The 27,105-nt window shown below is 39.8% G+C and overlaps 1 protein-coding gene and 1 non-coding gene across 3 annotated transcripts in view; one reads left to right on the top strand and one right to left on the bottom strand.

Moving 5' to 3' along the window:
- Positions 1-7,576, bottom strand: part of Nrdc (nardilysin convertase) — a 59,958-nt gene extending 52,382 nt beyond the window's left edge. Inside the window, exon 1 of one of the 2 annotated variants that reach the window (XM_051188433.1) lies at positions 7,077-7,576. In XM_051188433.1, the coding sequence (XP_051044390.1) occupies positions 7,077-7,414 (338 nt within the window). In that variant the 5' untranslated portion in view covers positions 7,415-7,576. The remainder of the gene's footprint in view (positions 1-7,076) is intronic. The other variant, XM_051188434.1, reaches the window with a different exon arrangement.
- Positions 7,577-9,337: 1,761 nt separating this feature from the next.
- Positions 9,338-9,445, top strand: LOC127225509 (U6 spliceosomal RNA). Its single transcript, XR_007834796.1, has one exon. It is a non-coding gene; the product is annotated as a U6 spliceosomal RNA (small nuclear RNA).
- The last annotated feature ends 17,660 nt before the right edge of the window (positions 9,446-27,105 follow it).

Here is a 27,105-nt window from a genome sequence, read left to right as displayed (position 1 = left end):
ACACAGGTTCAATTCCCAGCACCCACATGGCAGCTCACAACTGTTTGCAACTCCAGTTCCAGGGGATCTGACACCCTCATACAGACATGCAGGCAGACAAAACACCAATGCACATTAAAAAAAAAAAATATGGGTGAAGAAATTTTACATTTAACAGCACACTAAATCCAGAAGTTATGAAAAAAACCATCAGGGGGCTAGTAAAATGGCCCAGAGGATAAAGGCACTTTTGCCAAAGCCTGATGGCCTCAATTCAATCCTCAGGGACCACATGATGGAAGAAAAGAACTGAACCTCACACACATACCAAAGCATACTGAACCCCACCCCACCCCAACACATACAATAAAATCAAATGTCTTTTTAAGAAGAAAATGCAAAGATGGTACTATTCAGTGGTCTCCTTACCCGAGGCTTGGTATCAGCTCTACATATCTAATACCAAGTGATGAACAAACGATGAGCTGTATCTTAGGCAGTAAGCAACACAAAGGTATGGGATTTCATCACTATGCTCTGAATGCTATACAATTTTAAGACAAACTATTTCTGCAAATTCTACTTAATGTTTTAGACTCAGCTGGCAAATGTAAATGAAATTTCAGAAAGCAAAAAAAGAATAAAAAGAGAATTAACTTAAAATTTTTCTAAAGCATCATAAACAAAGTGAAACAGTAAACTAAATACTAGCAGAAAAGATTAACAATATAAAATTGTTCTGCGGTTGCAGTAGGTAAGGGTACTTTCTGTACAAGCATGAAGATATGAGTTCAAATCCGTGGCACTCGCATAAAAAGCCAAGCTTCTCAGGACAAAAACAAGCAATTGCTGGGAATTTCATTGACTAGCCAGTCCAGCCAAAGCGGTCCAGCTTCTGGTTCAGTAAGATACTCTGTCTCAAGGTATAGCCTATGCATGCTTAGACTCAGCTAAACTCCCCAGCCCAACAGATATGCTATAAATGCATAGAAAATACACACAAATGGTATCTAGTGACTAATGATAACAACAACTATGGGAAATTTTACACTTTTCTTTTTGATATCTAAATTTCCAAGTACTCAGGAGGCAAAGGCAGGCAGACCTCTGTGAGTCTGAGGCCAGCCCAGTCTACAGAGGGAGTTCCAAATCAGCCTGTCTCAAGAAAACAACCAAAAACAAAGTGAAGAGAAAGCATACCACTTAGAGAAAACCTGGTGCCATCTGTGCCAGTGTACACACTATTCAACACACGACTTTGCCTCAGTCTTGACATATCCTAAGAATCTAAGCAGTAGTCTTCAGATTAATCTTAATATTTGATTCTCCTTATTAAGCCATTATTCACACAAAGAATCCACAAATTCTTACTGGTATTTACCAGCTGTCACCTATTTTCTTCAGTATTCTCTTCATTAGCTATCAAATCCACCAATGCCCTGCTTTTCTTTCTATTTCTGTGATAAACACCATGACCAAAAGCAATCTAAAGAGGAAAAGGTTTATTTCATCTTACAGCTTATCACCATGAAGGGGAAGTCCAGGTAGGAACCAGGAGGCAGGAAGTGAAACACAGACCATAGAAGATCACTGCTTACTGACAGTCAAGTCAGGCCATAGCTTGCTCAGCCTGTTTTCTTATACAACCCAGGGCAGCCTCAGTGGGCTGGACCCTCCCAAATCAATTAGTAATCAAGAAAATGCCCCCATAAACTTTCCTCCAGGTCAATCTGATGGGTCTTCTCAATAGGGTTCCTTCCTTCTTTCCAGATGACTCTACTTTGTGTACAGTTGGCAAAAAGCAAAACAGTAGAAACAAAAGACTAATCAACAAAACTCACCCCTTGTCAACGTCAAGTTGATGTATTTGTATGTCAAATACAAATACATCAAATTTAATTTTCCTTTCTTGCTTAGCTCTAAGCGCTCATGTTACTATCACAATACAAAACACAATATAACTTTCAAAGTCCCACAGAATTTTAAAAATTTCATTTTTGTTTTTTTCAGTTTTGTTTTCTTTGGTTTTTGTTTTTTCTTTTAAATTTGGTTTTGTTTGGGGTAGAAGTTGCAAGGAGAAAGAAGATGAGAAGGGACAGGGAGGTATGTGGGGTCAGAATGCATTATATGAAATCCACACACTCAAAAAAAAAAAAAATCAATAGAAGTAATTTTTTTTTTTTTAATTTCAACACTTCAGAAGTTCAGTCTCTTTAAAATATCCAACCTTGGGGATGGAGAGATGGCTCATTAGTTAGGAGCACTGGTTACTCTTCCAGAAGATCTCAGTTAAATTCCCAGCACCCATATGGTAGCTCACAACTGTCTGTAACTCAGTTCCATGAGATCTGACACTCTCACACAGACATACATGTAGGTGAAACATCAATATACATAAAATAAAAATAAATTTAAACCAACCTCTCTTTAAAAATCCAAAGTGTCTTAATTGTGGGCTTCTGTAAAATCAAAAGTTCTTATTCCAAGAAGGAAAAACCAGGGCAGTTACAATTAAATCAAAGGAAAATCAACCTCCAGCACTGTAAATTAAATCTTGTTGGCTCCATGGCATGGTATTCAGCAATGATTTCCTGGGCTCCAAAGAGCATAGGCAGCCCACTTTTCTGACCCTTGTCACTAACAGTACACAAAGCTCATCTCACAGGCTCAGGCTGGCTCCACTCCACAGTTGCTACAGTTCCTGGCAGTCATCCCATGTTCCTAACATCTCCAATACGCTGGGGTCTCCACTGCAACTGAGGCTGAACCTTCACCAACGGCCTCCTGACCTCTGAGCAGGGACTCTGACCCTGTCACATGGTGCCAAACCTCAGCAGCTTTCCATGACCCTTCATGCCCTCAAAAATAATACCAAGTGGGAGTCTCTTACACACTACCCAGCTTGGCTATCAGCTTAAGATGCAGCCTTAGCCATCCTCTGGACTACAGTTTCTGTGTGCTGACCCTAAGGAAAACTGGGCAGCAGGTTTCCACCTTAGTGATACCAACCTTGTATTAATCATGATACATCAGCACCAGCTAACCGCCATCAACTCTCCACTAAAGCAATGCTTTTACTTCAGTGGTGCCAGTCTCTTGTAAATCAAAGCTGATTCTTACACCCTAGTTGCCAAAACCACAGATTCTTAATTCAAAATATCATACAAAGAACCTTAAAGAGTCTTTGAGGGACTCTCAAACTTCCCTCTGAAATGTCACAGGTCAGGCCTCTATCATCCATCTGCACCTCTATCAACATTTTTATCTTCTAAGATCCCCCACAATGGCCCATTCATCTCTGAGCATTCAAGGGCTTTTCCAACTTAAGTTCCAAGCACAATCCTCCCAAAACATGTTCAGGTCTATCACAGCAACAGTCCACTCTCTGGTGCCGATTTCTGCCCTAGTTTGCTTTCTATTGCTGTAATAATAAACACAATGACCAAAAGTAACTTGAGGAAAGGGTTTATTTCATATTACAGCTTACAGTGCATCATGAAGGGGAGTTGAGGCAGGAACTACGCAGAGAAGACAGAGGACCACTGCTTATAGGTTTGCCTTCCAACTGTCTGTAATTCCAGTTCTAAGGGGTCTGAAGTATCCCTCTTCTGCCCTCTGTGGGCACCAGAAATACATGTGGCACACAAACATACATTTAGGTAAAACACCCATACACATTAAAACTTTTTTTTAATAATTGTTTTAATCTTCTTGGGGTGTTGGAAGTATGGCTCAGTTGGTAGAATGTTTGCCTGGCATGCACAAGATCCTGGGTTTGAGCGCTAGCACTACATAAACTGTGTATGGGAGCAGACACTTATAATCCTAGTACTTGAGAGATAGGGATAGGACGATCTGAAGTTCAAAGTCATCCTGGGATACATATTAAGATTAAGGGCAACTTGAAGTATATGAAATTCTGTAGATAGATGACAGACAGACAGACAGAGAAGACAGACTGACTTTAAAAAAAAAAAAAAAAAAAACTTGAAAACTATCTCCCTGGCGACCTAAAATTTCATGCTCCCCATTCATTCTTTAAAACAGTACAACATGGCTTCTGCCTTTCATTTGTTTGAAAGTATTTTTCACCAGGAATAATTTCTTAAGTCTCTGAAAGCCTTCAATTCTTCTGTTACTGCACAGCATCAAGTAATAAGAATGACTTACATTCTTTCAGTGTGCTTTCATTTAGGTTTTCCTTCTGCTTCTTCCTGATTGTCAGTTTCTATTTCAATTGTTTAGGACTGTTCTGCTCTTTCTTAAAGGTCCTGAGCCTTAAGAGATTAATTTAACCTGCTCAAGGCCACATAGCTTAGACTGGAAACTAAACACACAGTCCCTGACTCTACCACTGCAGATAACACAACCCCAAATATTCCCTCTTCTGACCTCTAAGGACACCAGGCACATTTATATACATGCTGGCCAAACATTCATACACATGAAATTTAAAAATATAAAATAAAAAAAAAATTTAATGGGGTTGGAGTGTGGATTCGGGTATCAGACCAAGAAATTGAATGGCTCAAAATTCCCAGAATTTATATACAAGTAAACACAAAATGATTTATTTTATAACTCGAAGGGCCTATGATCTTACCATTAATTTGTATGTACACATATAAAGTAAATTAATCCCTCATATTCAATGAAGCACTTATTAGACCACTGGAATTTAGTTTTAAAAAAAAAAAAATCAACAAATAAGCCCATGTTCTTATTATTCAATACAAAAGGAAATTTTCTAGTAATTTTTGATATGCGTTTGCCTTCTGACAAGTTGGATTTGTCTAAAGTTTCTGCTTCTAAGCAAATCACTTCACGACTAAACTAAGAAATCAGCACATATTAGTGTCCTCAATATAGTTGGACTGTGCTCTTTCTGTTCAACAACATGCAACAGTAAAATAACCCGTACCTCAGAAATAGCCCGTACCTCTTTCACTATGCTTTGCTTCCTATAGTAAACATACTGAGATATGCTTGGGTCAGTGAGCTGGCTTAGCAGGTAAAGGCACATGACAAGCCTGACCAACCACCTGGGTTGAGACCCCAGACCACACAGTGGAAGGACAGAGTCAAGTTGTCCTCTGGCCTACACACACACACACACACACACACACACACACACACAGAGAGAGAGAGAGAGAGAGAGAGAGAGAGAGAGACTGTCTCATCCCACCATACATAAAAATAAATGTAGTTATTACTTCTAACAGTCTGAGCGAAATTTAAATTAGAAGGGACTACCTTTTCATGTTTCTTTTACCATCCCCCACAGAAATATAGAAAGATATTAAACAACAAAGTCTTTTATGCTCATTTAAACTTCACAGCTAGAGAAGTGCCACCCATCTATAACTTCTATCCTAACCAATAAAGATTTGAGTAATCCTTCCAGAAAAAGGGGATAATTAACACTTACCTGGTATTTAAGCAACCACCTTAAAAAAAGCTTAATAGGGGCTGGTGAATTCCCTCAGTGGGTAAAGGCACTTTCCACCATGTGTAACAATCTGAGTTCAATCCCCAGTACTCACATGGTGAACGGAAAGAACTGACTCCTGACCCCACACTCTTGCAACACACACACACACACACACACACACACACACTCTTAAAAAAATAAATGTAATCCTAGAGGCATCTAGGAGATATTGCTAACATTTCAAAAAGGCTACATACAAATTATATTATATAGAGAGAAATAAAATTTTCCTATTAATAAATGGAAACTGATACATCTTTGATGGCATTATTTCACCATATTCCTCTAAACAGTTCTGATGCTCATTCACAACCAAACATTATTACTTTCTACTTGTTCGCTTACATGCTACAACTACATCTTTGGCAAGAAAAGTTGTACCTAATGTATAAAATAACCTTGCTCCTGACAGCCTGTCAAAAAAATATACAGAAATTAATAAGTTGGTCTTGAAGTGGGGGGGCTGTGTCACTGCTTTCTGGGCCTGAGTTTCAGTCGTCTGTAAAACAGGAGTGGGGAAAAGTAGAAAAGAGGATCTCTAGGGTTCTTTTCTATTCTTTAACACACTGTTGGCTTATATAAATTTGGCCTTAGATTTCTAACTCAACATAAATAAGAACCTCATAAAATATCAGCAAATAGCACAACTGGCTTTTGTGTCAGATGTCCAGGTTCATTCAAGTTCTGATAGTGTGTAGCTGCTTAATTCTAAGCAAGAAAAACTCTCTGGGTTTCAATTTCCTCAACCAGTAAAATGAAGCTGTTAGATAATATGAACTATTTCAAATACAAGATAGCCACATTTTATGAAACAAGTAACAAGCTAGCTCATGTTTATTCAGGTGCGGATTGAGTTACCATTCATTACCTTTTGAAACATTGGATCCGATGGGATCTTACAAACCTACTACCATTCACCCAACTGAGACTCAAGTCCTCTCCTTTACTTTTTCTTTTCTTTCTTTCTTTTTTTTTTTTTAAAGAAGCCGTCTAGCCATTCTAGTTATGGCAAACTACCCATGGTCACAAGCCACTCCATCTTAGGCCAGCTATGGTGTAAAGTTCTTTTACTAAAACCATACCATCCTCTTCCTAATGTTCACTCTGTTTTACCTCTCTTTTACTTAAGGGACTTTGATATACTTTTGGGTTGAAACTGACTAGAAGTAACAGACACATCTCAAACAGCCTCTCCTCCAAAAGAAAGATCGCCAACTGTCAATCTTTCCTTGTAACACACCAACCCACCCACCCCCACCATCCATCCTGTCTTCCTCACCGGAACCTCAGTTCTCGCTTTAATGAGAGTCAAAATTAGCTGGGAGAAGGTGGTACACACCTTCAGTCCCAGCACTTGGGAAGCAGCGACAAGAAGGATCTCTGAGTTCGAAGCCAACCTGATCTACACAGTTCCAGGACAGCCAGGGCTACACAGGCACTCTTTTGGAACACCCCAAACTGCCTTTGCCACCTCCACCCAAACACACATTTGGGGTGAGAAGTAATAACGCCCTGTTGCTCCTCCGGGAAATACCGAACCAGAAGTCATGGCAGCACCAACCGAAGCCCGCACCCTGTTCTGCCCAGTCCGAGCCTCGTTCCTCACCGGTACTGCTTGGGGTCGCTGGGAGACTTGATGATCTCAGGGTCGCCGGCATTACTGAAAGGGCCGCTCCGTCCCTCCTCTTCAGCTTCATCCACTCCTAGACGGGCAACCCGGCCGCTCTCGCCCAAGTCCTGTCCATTGGGCTGCAGGTCCGGGCAGCTGCAGGTGGACTTCGCCTTGTTCCTTCCAGGCATGGTCGGCGTAGGAAAGGGTTTCGCAGATCCTTCACACAGACCCCGTGTTCCGATTCGCCCCAGAGCCGTGAGCTCCCGCCCGGCCTCACACCACAACTTCCTCCCGGTGGCACAGACTGCAGCAACCGCGACTCTCCTCAGCATTCACCAGCAAATCGTCACGATGGACATCCCGCTCCCCAGGCCCACCTCCTCCTCCTACTCCTCCTGCCACTCCTCCTCCTCCGTGTCCCAGGGGCGGCGGCGGCGGCCGGCGTTGTTGCTGCCGCAGCCGCTGGGGAGGACAGGCCTGAACCCCTCCTCCAACCCGGCCTCGCTCACACCGACTTCCTTCATCCCACCCTCCTGACAGCCAATGACGCTATGGATCGTAGCCAATCACAAGGCAGGACAGCCGTCACGTTTTCAGAAACAGCCAATAGAAGCAGATGAAGGAGAGGGGCCAATAGGAACCGGCCGAGTTCCTGACGCACCCAGAGAGCATTTCGAAATCTGATGTGGGCGGGGTGAAAGAAAAGAGGCGGAGGATGATGGGAAAGGCTTTGCTGCGATTGTGACGTGCGCCGGTGTCTGTTTTAAGGAAACCGCGTAACGCTCCGCATCTCAGAAAATATTCCCCAGCGAGACGACGCAGGAGCTGATCTTCCTTTCCACCCATTTGCAATGAATTTCTTGTACTCTGCTCTCACGGTGACTCAGCAACTCTTTTTTTAAAAAGCGGAGCACCGGAAGTCTTTTCCTACCCTATCCTGAGATGGACGCTGTTCTTGTGGGTCACTAAGCACCGGAAATAACAATTGCACCTTTCCATCCTGTAGGCTGCCAAGCTGTCGGTTCTTTTCTCGCCCAAAATCCGAAAGAGTGCCTAAAAGATAGGTTTGGTTATCTCACTCCCGAATGCGAAATGTTTATTTGGGTTTTTTGTTTGCTTTTTTTTTTAACCTTCCCCACAAGCTGGAGTTCTGCCTGCCTTTAAAGTGTAGCCAACTTTTACTAAAATGCAAAAACACATTAGTCTGCCGCCCTCAAGTTACTTTCCCAAGTTTTGTTGTTGTTGATACTGTTTGCCAGAGTTTTTGCTGCGATTGGAACAGACACTGTAAAATAAAAAGCAATTGACAAGATAACAGTATGCTGACACCATTAGGTAAGAGATCATACCCCATGAAGGAAATTAACGTTTCCAACATGAATAAACGAAAAAGACTTGAAACCGGTAGATGCATTACACTGGTTGTCTTTCCTGCCTCTGAACATCAGGTGTTGAAGATAGAATCATGAACAAAACAAATCATTGCAGGTGTGGTATCCCGTGCCTTGACTCTCCATGATCAGGGAGGCAAGAGGCAGGTGAATCTAAGTCAAGAGGCCAGCCTGGTTTACATAGCAGTTCCAGACTTCTTCCAGAAGAAGAAAGAAAAGAGAAAAAAAAATTTTTTTAATTTAATTTTAAAAAAATCCTTGCCTTCTGGAAGTTTACTTTCTTATTAAAAAAACAAAACAAAACAAAAAAGCCCCAGATACGTTCAAAAGCAGTAAATGCTAAGACTACAATGCAGGATAGGAGGATAATGTGTTGGGGAGGTGTATTGGGACAGGAGTATTTGAAAATATTGAGATATCCTGGTTTCAATACACCTTCAGAGATTTGTCCGTTTGTAGGCAATTCCACTGGAATTCAAAGCAGCTTCATCTGTGTCTCTCCAGTCCTACAATGGATGCCCAGTGCATTGTAAAACCAATAGCAAATATTGATTAGACACCCAAGTGACATAGTCTGTGCTTTGCACAAGGATGTTGTGTGTGTGCTTTTTTTTTTATCTCCAAAGCAATAATGCCAAAAATAAATCCTCAGTTTCAACTGTCAATTTCGTTTCCTAAGGAGAAAAGTAGTTTAGACCCTTAATTGAGATTTGCTGGGTTTTCCCTCTGGTGAAATATGTATTCATTTAACTAATCAAGTTAGCTCCTGTTATATGCCAGAAATCGGAAATAACAAATACTTCCCCTTTCTCTTGAGCTCACAAGAGAGCTAGTGGAGAGATGGACATTAAGGAAGCACACAGAGTGCTCTGTTTGGCAGCACATATACTAAAGTTGGACCAATACAGAAAAGATCAGCATGGTCCCTGCTCATGGGGTGATAGGCAAATTCATGAAGAGTTCCATATTTTTCTGAAGTGGCCTGGCACCGTGATCAGTTGCTTCAATGCTTTCCTGTCTCTTTCCCCTCTAGACCCAAGAGCAGATGCTAAGTGCAAAGATGGCATCTCTGTAACTTAGCACTTAACACCTTTCAGTGTAGAAATTTGAGTATAAAGCTCCAAAAGAGAAGCATATAAATTTTAAGTCTATAATTATAAATAACTCTAGATGGGGATACACAAACAGATATACCCTATTTGGAGAGTTTTCCCAAAGAAGGGAAATCTAAGCTAAGAATGGAAACTGTATAAGGATTGGTATGGAAATGAACTTAATGGAAAGCTCTGAGTGTGGTTAGACTGGTGATCTGGAAACAAAGGGACAGGGTTCAATGGCAAAGATCACACAGACATTCCAGAGAATAAGACATCATTCTGTTTCATGCATCATTGGATTCCCAAATCTTAGAATGTTTTCCAACAAACTATAAATACTCACTAAGTAATGTGTGAGCAAATGAAGAGAAGGAATGATCACAATTGTTTTCCAAGTAGATCACTATGGTTGATGAGTTATAAAAAAATAAGTAAGCAAATAAATAAATAAATAAATAAATAAATAAATAAATAAATAAATAAATACCTAGAGCCAGTTGGAGGCTGGAGAGACAGCTGCAAGAGGACCAGAGTTCTGATCTCCAGAACCTATGTAAAAGTTAGGCAGATGATGGTCACCTAAAATTCCACCACTTGGAAGGAGGATTCCCAGGATGCCTTAACTAGCTAGACTGGTCAGAATTGACAAGCTCTGGATTCAGTGAGAGTCCCTGAATTGAGAGTTTGCTCAATAAATTGAGAGTTTGCTAGGTGGACTAGGTGTAGTAGCTGTCTGTAGTGGCTGGTCTTTGAGGTGGCAGTCTGTATTAACCGGTGTTTGTGACTGAGAAAGGGAGTATGGATTGAGAAGCGGCAGGTAAAGATACTAAGGAAAGGATAGAGACACAGGATAGAATCAGGACTGCAATCCAAATTTATTCTTCAACATTCTTAAATACCCTAACCAAAAAAGAAAAAAAAAAATGCCAAAAGACTTCTTTATCAAGATACAAGAAAGAAACACACTTTCTTCCTTAATTCTCCAAACATTTGGTAACCATGCCTTAGACCAAATCTCTCATTATCTGGCCTTCAGGGTTAAGAGTAATCACACCTCAGACGAAATCTCTTGTTATTAAGATAAGACATCTATGCCTAAAACCAAACATCCTGCCGTAGCCAGCCATGCCTTAGACCTTTAGTTCTTATGACTTTAACCTTGGAAGAGTACGGACAGTTTTGAACTCTCTGATCTTAAACCAAGATGAAACAAAACCATTTTTATGGGCCCCAACAACTAGGCTGGCTGGATGTGAATCCTAGGATCTGCTTGTCTCTACCTCTCCAGTCGTGGGATTTCAGGCTGCCACTGCTGAGTGTCTTTCTCCAGTCTGGGGATTATTATAAGTGTGTACTGCCATGAGTGGCCAAGCATTACTATAGGCTTGCCAGATAAGCACTTCACTGGTTGGGCTATTTTCCTAGATCTAAGATACCATTTTAACCTCAATTACCCAGACATTTTCAGATTACTTAAAGTTTTTTTTTTTTTCTATTTCCACTCCATCTTTAGCTACCCCACAGTCTTTCCTAATTCTTACCCTGAGGATTACCTCCTAATGGACTTCATAATCCTTCCTTTTTTTCTGACAAGACTTCAGAAATCAGCAAAATTAAAAATATCTCAGTTGTAAGATTAATGGCCACTTCTGAATGTGGTTTTATCGATGCAATGGCTGTCTACCTGCCTACCACAGGGACAGATCTGAACCTTACTCTTAAAATGCAAAAGTTAATTCTTTTTTAAGAGCTGAAGATTTGATAAGAATTCTCAGAATTTCCTCAGATGATGAAAACAAAAAGAAAATTACATAAAGTCCTATACTTGAAATGTAGAAAAATGTCTCCTTTTGGAGAATGGAAAAGCCAAAGTTAAGGGGAAAAAATTCGTTTTGGCATAGTTTCAAATGCCAAAAGCAAAACTGGTTAAAAGACTTTAGGCTTTAGATAACTTATTTAATTCACACTATATTTTGAATTTGTTCATTATATTTATAATTTTATCTCTGAATATGTTTTAGTATGAGTAGGATATTTTATATTATTTTCTACTTTGCCAGATAAGCACTTCACTGGTTGGGCTATTTTCCTAGATCCAAGATACCATTTTAACCTCAATTACCCAGACATTTTCAGATTACTTAAAGTTTTTTTTTCTATTTCCACTCCATCTTTAGCTACCCCACAGTCTTTCCTAATTCTTACCCTGAGGATTACCTCCTAATGGACTTCATATGTTAATTGTGCACAAATTAATGAAACTCATGACATATTCATGCACATGTATGATGTACTTTGATTATATTAACTACCTCTCTAGTCTCCTTCCTCTTCCTAAATGTTTACCCTTGTACTTTCATATTTTTTCTAGAGTCTAGATTTCAAAGGTAATTTCTGTCAGAGTCAGGATGTCAGAAGTGTGGAGTGTGGATTCCGCATTGAGTAAATGGATGGTATGAGCCCATTAAAGTTTCAAGCCCCACATTATTTCCTTTACTGTACATTAGTCATTCATTATCCTCTCTGTAATGCCATCTAAATACCAGTAACACTCTTAGGAATGTAAAACACCATTTTGTGATGGATTTGTTTTATTTCTTCCTTCTCTCTCTCCTTCCCTCCCTCCCTCCCTTCTTCCTCCTTTCTTCCCTCTCTCTCTCATTCCCTCCCTCCCTTCTTCCTTTTCTCCCTCCCTCCTTCCTTCCCCTGCTCCCTATCTTCACCACTTTGGGCAATCTGAGATTATCATAAACCTGAGGTGAGTGAGGAGATGGCCAAATGTGGAAGAAACTGTAGAGAGAAAACAAGGGGAGAAAATAAGGAAAATAATATCTTCAATCCTTTCCAAGACCCACAATGTAAGAAACCATATCTTTGGAGCTTCAATTAAGAAGTGTCCCACTCATTGATTGCTCTTCACATATAATAGCTTTGTATTTATCTAGGTCAGGAAGTAGGTGTATCCTTATGGTGGTTAGCTTTAATTGTCAACTTCTAATGAACCAGAATTACATATGAGAGATTGTCTACATTGGGTTTGCCTGTGGGCACAGAGAATTATCTTAATTAGGCTAATTAATGTGGAAAGACCCAGCCCACTGTGAACCACACCATCCCTAGGCAGGATGTCCTGAACTATGTAAGAAAAGAGAAATTGAGCTAAGCACAGGCAAGCATGTATACATTCATTTTTCTCTTCTCCTGACTAATTATTAGTAGTTCTTGGCTTGATCGGCAATGATGGGCAACACTCTGGAACTGTAAGTGAAAATAAACCCTTTCTCCCTTGGGGTATTTTATCACAGCAATAGAAATGAAACTACCACAACTGCAAACATAGTTCTAGGAGGAATTTAGTGTTTGGACCTTTGCTGTGGAATAATCTTTTTGTACACTGTGAATATGGTTTAACAAAAAGGCTGAACATCCAAAAGCTAGGCAGGATTTGGGGGCAGAGAGACTCTAGGAAAAAGAAAGGCAGAGTTACCAGCAGACACAGAAGAAGCAGGAAGCCAGCATGGGCAGTACAGGGTAAAGGTAATAAAACCACGAAGCAGAAAGTAAATTAATAGAAAATGGGTTTATTGAAGTTATAAGAGCTAGTTAGAAATGAGCCTACACTATTGTCAGAGGTTTAATAATAATCAGTCTCCATGTTGTGATTTGGGAGCTGGCAGGCAGGACAGATACAGATGCCCTACAACCCTTAAAAGAAAATAAGAAGGCATTGGTGATGCACACTTTTAATCCCAGCACTCTGGAGGCAGAGACAGGTGGATCTCTGTGAGTTCTTGGTCTACAGAGCTAGTTCCAGGACAGGCCCCAAAGCAATACAGAGAAATCCTGTCTTGAAAACACACACACAAGAAAGAAAGAGAGAGAGAGAGAGAGAGAGAGAGAGAGAGAGAGAGAGAGAGAGAGAGAGAAAGGAGGGAGGGAGGAGAAAGAAATTAAGGACTCAAAAAGCATCATGTCACATGAAGGATTATTCTGTAATAAATCTAGATAATGGTTCCTTGTCTTTGTTCTAGAGACATACATTTTGGAACTCCCTAGAAGAAAACTGTAGACACAAGAGTTATGTCAGTTAACATAACTCCCCTTTCAAAACCCTTTCAGCGGCTCCTCTGTATACTTACAATAAGCATTATCATCTGCTCTAGTCTGAGGAATTGCTTGGGATTTCTGTTCTTCTTCTATGTCAATTATCTCAGCTACTATTGGGGCCTTTGCTCATCACACTGACTCTATTTTATTCTTTTATTATTATTATTATTTTGAGACTCTCTACTCAGGCTGGACCCCAATTCCCTGTGTAACTGAGGAGAACTTTGAACTTCTGATCTTCCTGCCTCTACCTCCCGGGTGCTGGGATTGCAAGCATCCACCACACCTAGTTTATGTGGTACTGAGGATTGAACCCAGGACATCATGCTTGCTAGGCAAGCACTCTACCAGCTGAGCTACATCACTAGCGCTAACACTCATTTCCTTGTTGTCCTTGAACAGATTAAGGTATTTCTTTCATCAGGGCTATTGCAGTCCTCTGGCTGTACTTTTCTTCCTTTAAATTTTATATCACTGGCTCCTCAGCAGTCATATGACATCTCAAACACCATTCTTGTGCATGACAGAGACAGACCAGGGAGAGAGGGATGAGGGAGGGAGAGGGAGGGAAGGAGGGAGAGAGGGAGGGAGAAGAGAGAGGACAGCCTAAGTGATGTCCACCTTCTCTCTTTGTAGTCTCTCACTGGTCTGGGCTTTGATGATAAGACTGGACTGCCCGGCCATCAAGCCTACTGGCCATTGAGCCTAAGGGATCTGCCTGCACATGCCTCTCTAGTGCTGGAATAACAAGGTCATGCCACCGTGGGTTCTGGGGATCAAACTCAGGTCCTTACCTGCACTGCAAGCACTTCAGTGCTTGAGCCACCTTCCCAGGCTCTTCAAATACCATTCTTTAGAGCGACTTTCTCTTACCCATTCGAAAAAAGGGCTCATTATCTATTCATATATCAGCTTGTCTCTGTATTATAAGTCCACTAGAGAGTGAGTACTTTGTCTTATTCCCTTCTGTGTTCTTAAAATTAAGAATCATGCCTGGGATATATTGAGTATTCCATAAGTACTTTCTTTTGAGACAGTCTCACTTGTAGCCTTGGCTGGCCTGGTCTATAAGTAACTTCTGAATTGATGAATTTGTGAAACATAAAAGTGGGCCCCACTGGAATCTCAAAGTCCTAGGGAGGTACAAGAGTGAAATTAGCATTAAACTGGAGAAAAAAGACTTAGATCATTGGACCTGGAAGGAAAGAAGGACAGAAGCAAATGTAATGTTCAAATTAAATAGTGTTAGGAAGAAAGAAGCTTGAATTTGAATGTTCTTAACCTGCAGGCCCGACTCCATTTTCTTTTTGAAATGTAATATACAATCAAGGCTAGGACCAAGCAGTGGAATGAGGGGTCTTCCTTTTATGGGACTTAGTAATAAGGTATTTGCCTTGATTATAGTTGAAACTTCACACATCTTGAAGCCAAATTGAGCTGATAGTTTTTGAGTAACTGTAATATTTTCTGCCGAGACATGAATCTTGAGTCAAGCTCTAAGGCAAGCTCAACCTGTGGATCCCAACCCCTTTGGGGTTGAAAGACCCTTTCACAGGGGTCACCTAAAACCATTGGAAAACACAGATAATTACATCATGATTCATAACAGTAGCAAAATAACAGTTATGAAGTAGTAACAAAAATAATTTTAAGGGTGGGATCACACAATATGAGGCACTGTATTAAAGGGTCACAGTGTTAGGAAGCTTGATGGCCACTGGCCAACAGAGAAACTCCTTAGACTGCTGAAGATAACCGTGGGTCCTTTGCCTTTATCTCCAAACCACTGAAAAGAGGATATTTACGCTATTTCAAAATATATCTTCAAAAGTAGTTTTAGTTAAAGAGATAACAAATAACTTTATAATAGAAAAACTTGTCAAATATCACTTACTCCCAAGCACACAGTAATGAGACAAATTTAAATTATTACCAGCTGACAGTTTGCAATGAGGGAAAGCTATCATAACTTATGAGCTGTTCCTGCCAAAAATCCATTTCCTAAATTTGATCAAGGTAAAATAACAGAGAAATGAGAATTGAGGGGTAGTTGATCAAATAGTTCATATATAATCTTGAAAAGTGTCAAGGTCATGAAAGCTAAAGACCAAGGAATTGCTGACCAAGGTATTACTGGGAGAATTGACTAAACTCAAATGAAGTTCTGAGGATTAGATGACAACTCTTGTAGTATGGCTTTCCCTCTGGATATAATGTGACCATCCTGTCACCATCTGGACTAAAGATTACTCTGGTTCTGGTGATGAAATAAAGAGAAAAACACAGTGATGGTAATGGTGTGGTATAGCCTGTGGTAACAGTGATGAAACTTGTTATTGCTTCATAGTAAAAGAGGAAGAAGGACCAGACCTTCATCTCGGGTTCTAGCACTTACTCTGCCCCCTCATTGCTGCCGCCAGCTACAAGTGATCTTGGGAGATGCTAGAATATACAGAACATGAAAGATTAGAGCCAGAAGATAGTGACTGTATGCAGATACAATCTGTCAGAGTTCCTGAAGAATAAACTGGGGGAGGCTAGAGAACACCTACCAGGAGAGGTGAATGACAACTGAAAACCTCCCATTAACAACAACATAGGAAACCTCCAAAACAGAAGAGTGGGCAAGTGCCAGACTCTGTTCTGGGGAGATCAAGGGTCTGGGCTTCCCTCCCCTCTCAGTGAAAGGGAGTGACCAGAGCTGCACTTAAGACAGAGAGACCCTCCTCAAGAAATTGTCTCTTAGATGCAGTGATAGGAATTTTAAAGAGAGGAAAAAAAAAAAAAAAAAAAACGAGGAAGGAAAACAGAAATTGTTTGATCACTGAGCAGTGGGGAAAGTCTGTTTAAAAAAAAAAATCTTACTGAATCAACATCTCGGTGCCCGATTCCCCCAACTTTTATCAACCACACCCTTGGGGGATTCAAAGTAAGTGCCACACACTATGTCCTGATGATACTTGGCCAGCAGAATATCTCCAAACTTAACCACAGAAGTATTCAGCAAGGTCTGAGCTGGACCCTGCAGGGAACAAAGATACATACCCAACATTAAGAACAATCAAGTGGCTGAGAGCTGGCTTAGCAGTAAAGAGTACTGGCTGCTCTTGCAGAGGACCCAGTTTGATTCTCAGCATCCACATGGTTCTGGGGAATCCAGTACCCTCTTCTGGCCTCTACAGGCACTCAAATGGTACACAGATGTACATGCAGGCAATATATCTATACACATAAAAATAAGTAAAATTTAATTTAACTTTTTAAAAAAGAGGACAGCCAAGGGAACAGGGCCAGCATTTGCAATCTGACTATTGAACGACTGCTTAGAGATGTGATCAGTATCTGATTTAACCTGTAAATGACCACCCACTGGCAGGACTAGTATCTCTGATCTGATCTCTCAAGGACTGCCCAGGGGTGGGGCAGGCATCTAGGAACCTAGGAAGGAATGCTAAGGGAGTTGGCAATAAAACCTGAAAGCAGGCTAGACTGAATTCAGGCTGTATACTCCCTCCAGTCATCTCCATATTTATTTCTCCTGTATTTATAAGACCCGTGGAGGATGTGGATCTTCACTCCCCAGCTCAGGAAAGGCGCCCTCCCACAAATCACTCACGAGAAGCAGTCTTGATGCAAAAGTATGAGGTATTTTATATTCCCACAGCCACACTCCACGTAGGGTGTGGAGACTGGGGACCCAGGTACAGGGTTTAGACAGCTTTTATAGGGTTACAACAAAGCCCGCGCATCATTAACCAATCATCTCATAGCATCCTGTGCGGACCAATTAATTTGAATTATCCAAGCCCATGCTTAGCTCCGGAAGTCTGCTTTCGCTAGGGCTTCTGGGTAGTGTGACAAAATCATCCCCCTCACAGGTGCTGTTTGTTGTAAAACTGCCCTGTCATAATCAGTCAAGAATGTGGCCTTTTTCCTACTCCTGGGGTCAGTGGAGAGTTAGGCTAAATTTTTCCATCCTTACATATTTAACACCCAATGTCAATTTATCAGACCAGTTCTGTTCATATGTGTATTCTCTCTCTCTTTCCCTCTCTCTGTCTCTCTCTCTATCTCTCTCTCTAGATAAGTAAAAATAAAAAAAAAAATTTAAGAATAGCCACCCTATCTACCAATAGCAAACACGATGAAGAGGATAAATAGAAAAACAATTAAATTCACAATTACCTTAAGAGGATATATCCTAGCCAGGTATTCGTGGCTCATGCCTTTAATCCCAGTACTTGGGAGGCAGGGTCAGTCAGATCTCTGTGAGTTTGAGGCCAGCCTGGTCTACAGAGCTAGTTCCAGGACAGGCTTCAAAGCCACAGAGAAACCCTGTCTCAACACCTCCCCCCCAAAAAAGGATATATCCTGTGATAAAGCTAACCAAGACCTCTATGATGAAAACTTTAAAATACTGAAAAGTTGAAGTTGAAGAAAACAAGAGGACCTCCTATGAATTATTATTGTGAAAATGGCTGTATTACTAAAAGCAATCTACACATTCAGTGCAATCCCCATCAATAGATATTTTTATAGAAATTGAAAAAGAATCTTCAGCTTCATATGGAAGCACAAAATCTTCCAGATAACCAAAGTGATTCTGAGCAAAGGGAATAATGCTGGTGCTACCACCATACCTTATTTTAAGTTATGCTACAGAGTCATAGTGATAAAAAAACAAAAACAAAAACAAAACACCATGAGAGTAGCACAAAACAGACACATTTTTCAATGGATTAGAATAAAAGACTCAGATATAAACCCACACAACTACAGACACATGAGAAACAAAAACTAAGACTACATTGAGATTACATCTCACCCAGCAGAATGGATGTCATTAAGAAGATAAATAAGGGCTTGGAATGTAGCTCGGTTGGTAAGAGTGCTTGCCTACCATTCATACAATCTTGGTTTAGTTTCTGGCACCTCCTAAACATAGATGTATTGGTATATACTTATAATCTCCCAGGAGGCAGGTGCAGGAGGCTAAAAGAGTAGTTCGTGGTCATCCTTAGTGATGTAATGAGTTTGAAACCAGTCTGGGATACATGAGACTGGGAAACACAAGTGGTGGTGATGATGTAGACAAAAGGGAACCATAATGCACTGCTAGTGGTAATGCAAGTCAATCTAATTACCATGGAAACCAGTGGGTTCTCAAAGAACATAAAACTTTATCTACCGTATGTATGACTTATCCACCATATCATTCCTAGATATTTAACCAAAGGTTCTAAGTTTATATATCAGAGATACTTGCTTGCCAGGCACAATGGAATGGAACCAATCTAGGCACAGCATCAAATGGGTAAAAGAACTGTGGAATACACACACACACACACACACACACACACAGACACACACACACACACAGACACACACACACACACACACACACACACATATATATATATATATATATATATATATATATATATAAAACAGAATGGAATTTTTTTCAGCTAAAAAGAATAAAGCTATGTCATCTGTAGAAAAATTAATATATACAAATATAGGCAATCATATTAACTGATTTAAGCCAGTCTTGGGAAGGCAGATATCATATGTTATCTCTCATTTATGGTTCTTAGATTTTTATATAGATGCATAATATTATTTATGTCTATGTGAAAATAGAAGTGAGCTGTCTGGGGAAACAAGGGGGACTACCAAGAGAGAGAAGGGTGAAAACAGGTTTAAAGGATGCGAGAGAGGAAAATGCTCAATGTACAATACATACTTGAATGAAAATGTCCTTGTGTGTATATACAGTCTGCGTACAATGAATATTAAATAAGAAAGTGGGAATTTAATTTAAGGTGGGACTCTGTGAGCAGCTTTCACCAGGCCATTGTCCATGATGCAGTGTGACTTTGCAATAACAAGCTTTTTGGGGCCACCCACATGCCTTTAAGTAAGTCCAACAAACTGATGGACTTGCCAAGTTAGATCTTGGTGGAATCTTTACTTTGGTCTATTATTGGTGCCCTATTTTGGGTGCACAGATGTTTCTTCATATCCCCCCTCCAGTAAAAAAGTAACCCAGCAATGCACTGTTGTTAACATCCTGATTTGGGACTGGGCCTGTCTGTTAATGACAAAATATATGCTTAGCATATACAAAGGTTGATGGAAGATGTCATTCTGTAAATATGTTTCTCTTATTGGTTAATGAATAAAGCACTGTTGGCCAATAGGAAAGCAAGATAGGCGGGATTAGGAGACTAGGAGGAGGGAGGAAGTAGTAGGAAGGAGAGTCAAGATGGAGAACAGAGAGAGAAGAATGCCAGCCCCTCTCTCCGATAAGACCACGTGGAAATACTTAGATTAATAGAAATGGGTTAACATTTAAGACAGTGCTAGCTAATAAGAATTATATCTAATACACATCTCTGTGTGTTAATTGGAGCTGGCGCAGCAGGGGGCCCAGGCCGGCAGAAAAACCTTACTCATAACAAATGGCAGCCAACTGGGACTGAAGAGCTTCCACTTAAAACTTAACAAAAGCTTAAAAAATGGTTTTAGAAACAAAAGAACAGAGACAAGCAAGGCTTCTTGGTAGCAGCATTTTTCTCAGTTGGGCTCTGCTTTGCTAGAGACAAGCAGAGATTTGCAAGGCTTTTTTTAAGGGAGGTTTCCTAACTCAGCATAAGGGGCAAAAAAAAAAAAAAACCCGCAAGATTTTTAAGAAGCCCCGCTAACAATTCATTGGTGTGAATGAGAGCTGGCAATGGCAGTGACCACATCTCCAAGCCGGCAACATGCTGCTGGATGATAGTGTAGACCAAGACAGTGAGCACAGCTCTCAGTTCTGGCAGTAAAAGTACCCTATGCCATCTTGGATAAACCGTGGCTAAAATAGCTATGACTTCATTTTAGCAATGCCATTGCTTACCAGATAAAGACTCGTGAACAGAAAAAGATAAAGATTTACAGTAAAGACAGATTCCCATTAAGAAAAAATGCTAAAGGTTTACAGTGTGTTTTAAAATATACGTAGGCTTGGGAGAGAAAAAGAATAAAATGTTTTTAAGGCAGAGAAGAGCTGAGTGTGGTGGCACATGCCTTTAATCCCAGCACTCAGGAGACAGAGGCAAGCAAATCTCTGTGATTGCAAAGTAAACCTGGTATACAGAGTTAATTCCAGGACAGATAAAAGTTACACAGAGAAACCCTGTCTCAAAAAATGAAAAAATAGAAGTAGAAGAAATAGAGTAATAAAAAAGTCACGTAAAGATAGAAAACACAGAGGGACTTTGGATACTGTATGCTGTTCTATTATCTTTAAATTGTTTGACTGCTAAGGAAATAACAACTGTTAAAAGAAACACTGCTGTATTAATTCAATTTATATTTTTTAAAAATGCTTTGACTTCAAAAGTTAAGTCTAAGGACAGGTTACGGGGGGAAAGGATTTCTATTTTTGTTTCCACAGAAAATGAAAAGCTGTGCATTCCTTCCAGACTAACATGGTTTGATCAAGCAAGACCCCCTGAAACATTGTCCCTGGGACAAGGCAGTCTTACAGGTGGCTACAGCCAAGATTTCTTCATCTTCTTAGAATCCCCCCATGACAGCGCTCCCTACCAGCAGGAAGTAGTTTGGAAAGAACAACACCCAAATTCCCAAATATTGTTTATAAATGTTTGTTTTCATTTAAGTGGGCTTGGTTATAAATGGTTAATGATCACAACCAATTCTTTTAAAGATAATAAGGGGATTATGGTATAGAAATGAATACTTTGTTTTCAAATGGATTTTCATTTATTGATACAAATTTAAGTTCAATTTTGTGATATTTATATTTCTCCTCTTGTTTAGGTATTGTGTTTATATAACTCATTTTAAAATGTTATGTATAATTTAATATAGATTATAGATAGTTACCTACCTATGATAGTCAAACTTATAGTTAAGTTAGTTGGGATTTCTAGATATACAGAGATGTATTTGAGATAAATAGTCATTCTTCAAACCTTTCAAAGACTTACAGAACATGGCATTAAAAATGGCTTAGGGTTTTTCTTGACAATGAGGTACAACTGCTCCTGGCAACACCACCTGCGTCAGAAAGGAAGATGGACATGGAAGAAACTCGTTATGGAGTTTGCTTTCAATATGGCAAGACTAGCCATTTGGATAAGATACTGCTCTTGTCTGGACTGTTTGACTTTATGCTGTATAAACTGGTCATGCAGGACCCACAGAAAAGTGACTGCTGATACAAGATGGACATTGCTACAGAGTTCCAGCTTCATGGAAGAGTCTGCCAGACATTCTGCAAAACACAGAGAAAAATGACTGACAAACTGCCAATACAAGTGGACAGTTTAAAGTTTCCTGCTTTGCTGAAAAGTATGCCAGACACACTATGACCTATAGGTTGAAGATGGAAGATTACAGAAGAACTTCAGGTGACTGACCAGGCAGTGAGTTGTCTCTGTCATTTCTAGAGTTTATATATTATCCTTCTGTGGTCTTTGAAGGAGTTGAAGACAGTTGTGGTCATAGTTTTCCTTAGTTAGGATTAAAGATAAGTTACATATAGGACTTTAGACTCACAAAGAAAGGATAGATGATATAATATTTTCTTTAAATCTTGCTAAATGTTAATGGACTGAATATTGTTAACTGTAGAATATTGTTAACTGTGGTTAAGGTTAAAACCCTTCTTTTTATTTTAGACAGAAAAGAGGAGATGATGGGAGATGTCATTCTGTAAATATGTTTCTCGTACTGGTTAATGAATAAAGCACTGTTGGCCAATAGGAAAGCAAGATAGGCGGGACTAGGAGAAGAGAGGAAGGAGTAGGGAGGAGATCCAAGATGGAGGACGGAGAGAGAAGCCAGCCCCTCTCTCCAGTAAGAAAAGACCATGTGGAAATACTTAGATTAATAGAAATGGGTTAATATTTAAGACAGAGCTAGCCAATAAGAAACTAGTAACTGCTAACAGCTTTATATTAAATAATTGTCTCTGTGTGTTATTTGGGGCTGGCACAGCAGTGGGTCCAGGCCGGCAGGGAAAAACCTACTCATAACAAAAGGCCCTATCATCAAAAAATAAAGAAAATGAAAAGAAAGGAAAGAAATCCCAGTTTTGATCATTTGCAGGTAATACACTTACTCTCAAACAGCCTTTATACTTGCAACTTTCCTATAAGTTTGAAATTGTTGCAAGAAAGAAAAAAATTACTGAATGGTGATAAGGTGAGTACCATTTGAAACAGTAAAACTGATTGCTGGTGCCTTAAATACACAGTGTGATTCCTGGATTTGTGGACAGACATTGTTTGTGGGCAAATTAGCAGGGAGTCTCCATCTAGCCACACCATCCAAGATCCTACACAGACTTATCACCCATTCCTTGTCTAGACTAGAGATACATATTGTTTGCTTTGCTTTCTTAGTGAGTAATCATATATAAATCATATAAAACTAGGAATTTTCTGTACTGTTATAATTTTATATACATTTTATGTTCCTGTTTAGATCTTCTTATGAATGTTATCTTCCTAATTATATTGTAACCAGTTTAGCAATAGGTACAATTCATAATATCTTTTTCTCCTCCATGTGTCTAATATATATTTTGCAATCACATTGCCACATCAATGCCAAGGACTGTCCAAGATTGAAAACAATAATTTATTACAAGCATAGGATACATTGAAGCTTTATAAAACACCTACACACCCATGATCTCATTTCTTTTCATAACAACTCTGTGAGATCAGCGATGCCCATGAGTAACTCAGGGAAGAAAAACTTACTGGTAGCCATGTAACTATTGAATGGCAGAATTGGTAGGTTGACCTTGTTCTTCATATTTCCAGCCCAGTGCTTTTTCTGCTCTACCACAAGAAACAGTTAACAAATCTGCACTCAGTGATGGTCATAGATACTGTATTCATTTTCTGTTGCATATGAAACAAATTGACACAAACTAAGTGGCTTGAATAACACAAGTTCTATTGTCTACTTCTACAGAACAACAGTTGGAAACAAGTCACATTGCACTAAAATTAGAAGGTGTAGTGGCTGACACATAACTATAATCACAGCAATCAAGAGCCAGAGGCAGGAGAATTGCTACAAGTGTGAAGCCTGGTTTACAGAGTGAGTGTCAGACCAGCCTGGATTGCGGAGTAAGATGCTATTTCAAATAAAATAGAAAGAAGAAAAGTAAAGGTATTGTATCCACCCTTGTTTGTCTTTATTCTATGTGCTAGGGATCATAGTAGGCAAATGCTCTACTGCCGAGCTACATCCCTCAACTGTTTGCATTTCTTTCTTACTGCTCTAGAAGAGCCATTCCTAACTTCTAGATATTGCTCAAATTCTTTGGCTTGTGTCCCTCTTCCTCATCTTCAAAGTATCATGGTATCTCTCTGTAGTTATGTCTTCTATTGTACTTTAAAAGAGCCTGTGTTGAATAAACCAGATAGCCCAATATAATCTTCCTATTTCAGGATTAGCTACTCAATAATCTTAACTCCTTCATCACACTTAACTCATGTCTAATAATATATTTGCACATTCCAGGGATCGGGATATGGACATCTTTGGGAGGTCATCATTCAGCTTATCACGTACATGTTCTTCCAATTTTGAATATCAAAGATCCATTCAGCATGTTCAGATCTTAAGTCAAGTCCTGAATAGCTTTCCATCTACTGGGTAATTATTAGATCCCAACAAGACAATCTGCTTACTGGAACAGTAACATTTGATTACATAAAAATTAGTATCCTCTATTCCACTCATGCACTACTCAACAAATGAGATCATTGAGGTCAATGGCTTTATTTGCCAATGATACACAACTAGAAAAAAGAGGTGTAAGCCTTTAGTCCCAGAAATTGGGAAATAGACGTAGGTAGATCTCTGTGAATTTGAGGCCAGCCTGGTTTGCAGAACAAGTTCCAGGACAGCCAGCCTACACAGAAAACTTGTCTCGAAAAACCAGAGAGAGAGAGAGAGAGAGAGAGAGAGAGAGAGAGAAAGACAGAGAGAGAGAGATTATTTAAATCCTAATACTCACTTTTTCATCACCCTTTCTCCCTGATATCTGATATTAACTACCAAAGCTTACATCTAATGCTTGTCATTTAAACCTTAATTTGTTCCTTTATCAACTTATTATAGACTGTTTAAAATGCAAACCCACATAATAGAGACAGTACAATTACATCAAATATCTGCTATTTAATGGGTCCAGAATTGTACTTTCCACTAATCAGATGTGAACTCCAAGTGTCCATGACCTGGAATAATTTTAGAGATGCTAAAACCACACACTCTAATGCTGATGTGTGAGGTAAATTGATCTAGCCAACCTCTTAGCCTCCCAGGCTTAACTTTGCTGCATTGTACTCTTCCATTACAGCACATACATACACACAATCACATATCATATTTGGAAATTATGTTCTCTGATGACATTTTTCATGATTTTGAATTGCATTTAGGAATTTTAATTTTTTCATACAATATATTTTTATCATGTTTCTCCTCCTCCAGTTCCTCCCAGATGTTCCCCATTTCCCTACCCGCCCAACTTTCTTCTCTCAAAAAAAAAAAAAACCAACCCCACAAGCAAAAATCAAAACATAATATGAAACAAAAAATGCCAAAATGAAACAAAAGAGCTTACAAAACAAACAAACATGGAGTTTGTTCTTTTGTTGGCCAATACTTCTGAGGCCTGATGACATTCTTTTTGTTTTGTCTTGTTTTTTTTTGTTTTGTTTTGTTTTGTTTTTGAGACAGGGTTTCTCTGTGTGTAGCCCTGGCTGTTCTGGAACTCACTCTGTAGACCAACTAGCCTCAAATTCACAGAGATCCACCTTCCTCTGCTTCCAGAGTACTGGGATTAATGGTGTGCACCGCGACTGCCCAGCTGCCTGACAATGTTCTTAAGGCAAGGGCTTTTTATCAAGAGTCTCCAGGTAAATTCTTTGGTGATATCAAGGATCTATCACAGTGGCAAGCTGTCAAGGCTGGTCTCAAATTAACTTGTGAATTTTCATAATAAATACAGGAGCCTTGATAAAACTTAATACTCAAGAGCCATACAGCCTAAGGGGAGTGTATGCTATTTCTGTAGGCCTTGGCTCCTAAAGAAGGGATATTGAATCTTCATTGAATTGTAAGGATTAATTAAAATGATGGAGATACATATATGCACATATGTATGTGCATATGTTCTGTATGGGGCGACTGATAGGTGTGTCTATGGGTATGTCAGCAGATAATTTGTAAAAGAAAGGAAAAGTGCAAAGGGCTGGGGCTAAAATCTTCACTGCTAAAATCACATGATCTTGGACAAGTCTCTTTGCTTTTGGTTTTGGTTTTTTGTCTGTTTGGGGCTTTGTTGTTGTTGTTTTGTTTTTGAGTTTTTTGAGACAGGGTTTCTCTGTGTAGTTCTGGCTGTCCCAGAACTCTCTTTGTAGACCACATTGGCCTCCAACTCAGAAATCTGCCTACTTCTGCCTCCTAAATGCTGGGATGAAAGGCGTGTGCCACCACCACTCAGCCATTGGTCAAGTCCTGAGGATTCTGTGCCATTACATTCAATGAGCATTTGTTACAAAACCTGGCCCATGACAGTGTTTTCAAGAACTGTTGCCTCAGTTCTTGAAGTTTAATGTGAAGACCTAATTAATACACCTGTTAGTTTTGGCATCGATGATTTCCTGATCAGCCACAAGGGGGAGGTAGACACACAGAAGTAGATGTCTTTCTTCATAGAAATGATAAAAGATGGTAGCTTTTTCTCTGGATTTTGTCAGAATAGCATCAGGCTTTTTAAAAATCACTATTCATGTTCTTCCAACACGAAAACCTTCAGTTGTTCATGGTGGTCATGGTGGATTTTGTTGTTATTGCTAAAATTTACCCCTCTTTCCAGGTTTCCGACTAAAAATGGAGCAAATCCATAAGCTTACAGAGCATAGGTGTGGGGAACTTACTGGAGTGAGAGTGATCTCCCGAAGGGCACACTGGAAAGTCTTTACACATCAGGAATGATGGTGTTCGCACAGCTGCATACCATGAATTTCACTTCTATCAAGGATGTAGATTAGGTTTTGTTTGTCCTCAAAGGATCACTTTAAAGGTATATTTGGTGACTCCGTTAAAAATTGAACTCTCAGGCCAGGCAGTGGTGGTGTATGCCTTTAGTCCCAGCACTTAGTAAGCAGAGATAGAGACAGAGGCAGGGGGATCTCTGTGAGTTCAAGGCCAACCTGGTCTACAGAACCAGTTCTAGGACAGCCAGGGCTACATAGAGAAACCCCATCTCAAAAAATAAATAAAACAATTAACTCTCATCATTAGGGATGTAGGAAGAGAGTGAGGAAAGGGAAAAGAAAGCAGTAACACTGTCATAGCTAGCATTTCCTATGCCCACTTTACTGA

This window comes from Phodopus roborovskii, unplaced genomic scaffold (assembly GCF_943737965.1).
Source record: "Phodopus roborovskii unplaced genomic scaffold, PHOROB, whole genome shotgun sequence".
Classification (NCBI taxonomy): domain Eukaryota; kingdom Metazoa; phylum Chordata; class Mammalia; order Rodentia; family Cricetidae; genus Phodopus; species Phodopus roborovskii.
This window is presented reverse-complemented; position numbering and strand designations above follow the sequence as displayed.